The sequence below is a fragment of the Entamoeba nuttalli genome, assembly GCF_000257125.1.
Source record: "Entamoeba nuttalli P19 unplaced genomic scaffold asmbl_10078, whole genome shotgun sequence".
Lineage (NCBI taxonomy): Eukaryota > Evosea > Mastigamoebida > Endamoebidae > Entamoeba > Entamoeba nuttalli.
In genome coordinates, this window is record NW_008579989.1 from 1 (window position 1) to 3873 (window position 3873).

Genomic DNA, 3873 nt, shown 5'->3' on the forward strand with positions numbered 1-3873 from the left:
ACACTGCTTCAATCACAACCAAACATACTCTATAGAACTGCTTGAAGATGAAGACAATGTGATGGGATTAATCCAAAATGAAGAAGAAACAATAGAAACTAGTTCTATTAATACTTAATTAATTGCTTATTATCTTTTTAAACTTTTCATAATCTATAAATAGTTTATCGATTTTATAACAAGAATTATCTCACACAAAAATTAAAAACCAAAAAATGCGTTGACTCATATTTTTTTGGATAAGATGGATTGCTTTGTTTCACTTAAACCATTTGTGTTTTTAAAAAGTCATTTGAACATCAATTAAATGTTATAAGCTCTTTACAATATGTTTTGTTCCTTTCTTTCTTCTAGCCTTTTGTCAATATCATCAAGAACTCGTTCAACTCTTGGTAGTTGCCTTTCTATCTTTTCTAGGTTTGCACTACTTTTTCTAATCTTTGTATTTTCTTTAACAATTGCCAACGCTTCAGCACAACAATTTGTGCATTCTTTAATAATGTCATAAAGTTGTAAGTATAAGGTAAATTCAAATTGATTTAAATCAGAGAAAAATTTATTTAATACATCAATAATTTTGATTGTATTAAACCTATTTAATTTTCCTACTTGTACATCAGTAGAACCAAAGAAAAAATCCCCAATACTCTTTTGTAATGAAGAAACAATACCAAAATCGACATCTTGGAAGAATTTCTTACTTTCTGAAAGAAAATAATCAATGTTCTTCTTTCTTTTTTCTATCTCTTCAATAATAATTTCAATAGAAGTTAAATAAACAACTTCCTCACTTTCAACAACGTGTCTTGTTAAAAGGCTTGGTAATACAAAACGAGTTCTTATTACTATTCTCTTTTTGCATAAACTTAGTACTGATGCATTTTGAAGTGAAATACCTTCTACCTCACTTGCTTCTTTTGATAGACATAATTCATCACAATTAAATGTTGAGCTATATTGAATAAAATCACCTTTATCATAAACTGGTTGAACTTGAGTCCAAAGTATATTACACTCATTTTCAGATTTAATAACTTTTTCAGTGATTTGGTCTAACGAACGTAAGAAATGTTTTTCTCCTTTATATGTTGGAGGAAGAATGTCATTTGTTTCTTTCAATAAATAAGACATTCTTTCTTTAGTTGAAGCATATATAAACGACTTACCATTTAAATAATCTCCAAAGACAGTTCCAAACAGCCTAACATAATAAAATTGAATAAAATCCTTAACAATTCCATCACAATTTTTATCAACCATCATAGCGTACATCCTATTAACAAAGTCATGAATATAACCCAATTCTTTGTATTTGTTCTTTTTAATATAATAAGGGATAACAACTGATGCTACCATTAACCCATACCATGGAATTTTTCCATTTTCAAAGTCATGACAAGCAGCAGTAATATGTTGAAGAATCATATCCTCTGTAAGACGAGCAGTAAATTGTGGACTAGGAGGGACAGAAGTGTTTGGAACAAATTTACCAAATGTTGTGCTCAAAACATCTACGTTGATTGATACTAATTCTTCTGGTAATAGGTGATGAATGAATAAGACCAAATGAACCTCACATAATCCTGCTTCAATATGTTGTTCTTTTAGTCTATGTTGTTGTGCTAATTTAGCAATCCAAGTCATATGTAATTGAGGTGCAGAAACATAATCCATAGCAAATTGGTAATACCTTTCAAGAACAAATTGAGGATCTCTTGAATCATTTAATAATGCATTTAAATTATTTAAGTTCTTTAATATTTTAATAATGTCGTCTTGTACAATTTTCAGGTCATCATCAAATGCATCTCTTTGACCATAAGAAAAGTCATGGAATGAATCAACCTTAACTTTTTCGTCTCCATTCATAAAGAAACCTATAATATCACGGTTCTCATCTCCTCTTCTTGTTGCTCTTGGTAAACCTTGAGTAACAAGAACTGAATTTGATGGGATATTTTTTTGGGTATAGATAGATGTCCGAGGACTTCTTGGAGATTTAATACCATTATTTTCTTTTTCTTGTTTTATTTCTTTTTCAGGAATACCTAAAGCAGAGCACCTTCCCCAAACTGTTTGTTCACTTCTTTTTAAGTCACAGTATCTGTTTAGTTTATCTATTTTCTGTTCATCATAAATGAGTAATTTGTCTCTTAGGTTTTGCACTTTTTGTATAACTATAGCAGGAACTTTTGATGGTTCTTCATCAATAATTTTATCAGTTTCATTAAAAAATTCTTCAAATAATGCTGCATAGTCTTTTCTAATTTTTTCAACTTTCTCTTCTTCCTTCCACTTAGCGTCATACAATTCAAAAGTCATTTGAATTTTTTCAAAGTCTTTTTCTTGAATCACTTGAAGGAATTTAAATCCTAAAGGTAATTTCTTTCTTTTTCTTAATTCTTGTAATAATGTTCCTGCATTTTCATATTGATTTTCTGCTTCTTCTACATGGTCTAATAAATATTGAGAAACTTTAGCAAGTATCTTTAAATAATCATTTGATTCTCTCATTGTTACTTTTGCAAGTGATATATATAACCCATCCCATAAATATGTTGATACTACAGTTGTAATAAACACACGTTCATTTTCATACCATTTCTTCATTTGTAATATATTTTCTTCATTACTTTTAACATTCTCAATTAATTGTGCTAACCATTCAACAACTGATATGGCACAATTAATACTTTCTTCCCAACTACAATAAGCAACTTCCCATGACGGTTTTAATCCACCCATTTTTTCTTTTTTATCTTCTAATTTATTAACATTGTTATTATATAAATGGTTTAATGACTTAAACTTATCAATTGATTCTTTTAAAAAATTAGCATCAATTGGCATTCCATATACTTCAGTACATAAATCTATAAATCTTTTATAAATAATACCTTCAAATGTTTGAACTTTATTAGTATATCTTTCTTTTTCTGAGCCATAAGATGTTCTTGTTTGTAAATGATTATTTACAGCTTTAATTCGTGACTGATGTAATTGAAGAACCTTTCTAACTCCATCAGTCATTTCTTGACTAGTAACAGGGAATAATGGGTTAGAAGTTAATTTAAATGCAGTTAGAGTTTCATCAAAAGAAGTATACTCATCAAGTATATTTTTAATTTCATTTGTCCTTTTTGTTTGTTCTTTTTCTAAGTCTTCAATTTTTCTAATTAATTGGACATCATTAAAAGATTCTAAATCACAACTATCAATAGAAAGTGACTTCTTTGCCCAGTCTAATAGTTGTTCTCCTATTTTTTTATTAATTTTACATTTTTCTTCTAAATCTTCCATATCTCTTTTATCAACATCACAATGACCTTCTAATTGATTCATTTTGTGGATACACATTTCATAATCACTTTCAATAATTTGTTTCTTTTCAATTAAAAAGCTTACAAGAGTTTCGTTTGTTGTTTCAATTTTCTCTCTAATAAAATCAATCCATTCTTTAAGCATATTAACACTTTCATTCTTTCTAAGCATAGCCACAAAATCTCTCTTCATTTCAATATATCCATTTATTACTGTTGGTTCTGCATTTAGTATAAAATCAAATAATCTATTTAAAATATTAATATAATCATATACAAATGTAATAAAAACATCAAGATCTCCCGCGTCTACAGCTTTATATAATTGTTGTACTCTTTGTAATGATTTGTTTCTTCTGACTCCTTCATCCAGAGAAAGTTCTATACATTTTTGTAATTTAGTATCAAAGTTATCATGATATTTTTTTGCTAAATCAAATAGTCCTTGAATTGATTTTTCAATATTATGAACATTATTAATTTGAAGTTCTGATAAAGCACTTGTAGCATTAACTATTGTAGCAACTGTATTTCCTGTAACAATGAAATTTGT

General features: G+C 28.0%; 1 protein-coding gene across 1 annotated transcript in view; it reads right to left on the reverse strand.

The window, feature by feature from the left end:
* Positions 1-321: 321 nt before the first annotated feature.
* Positions 322-3873, reverse strand: part of ENU1_210970 (hypothetical protein) — a gene marked incomplete at both ends in the record, with an annotated part of 4165 nt that continues 613 nt past the window's right edge. The window contains one exon of the mRNA XM_008862387.1: positions 322-3845. Within this exon, the coding sequence (XP_008860609.1) occupies positions 322-3845 (3524 nt within the window). The remainder of the gene's footprint in view (positions 3846-3873) is intronic.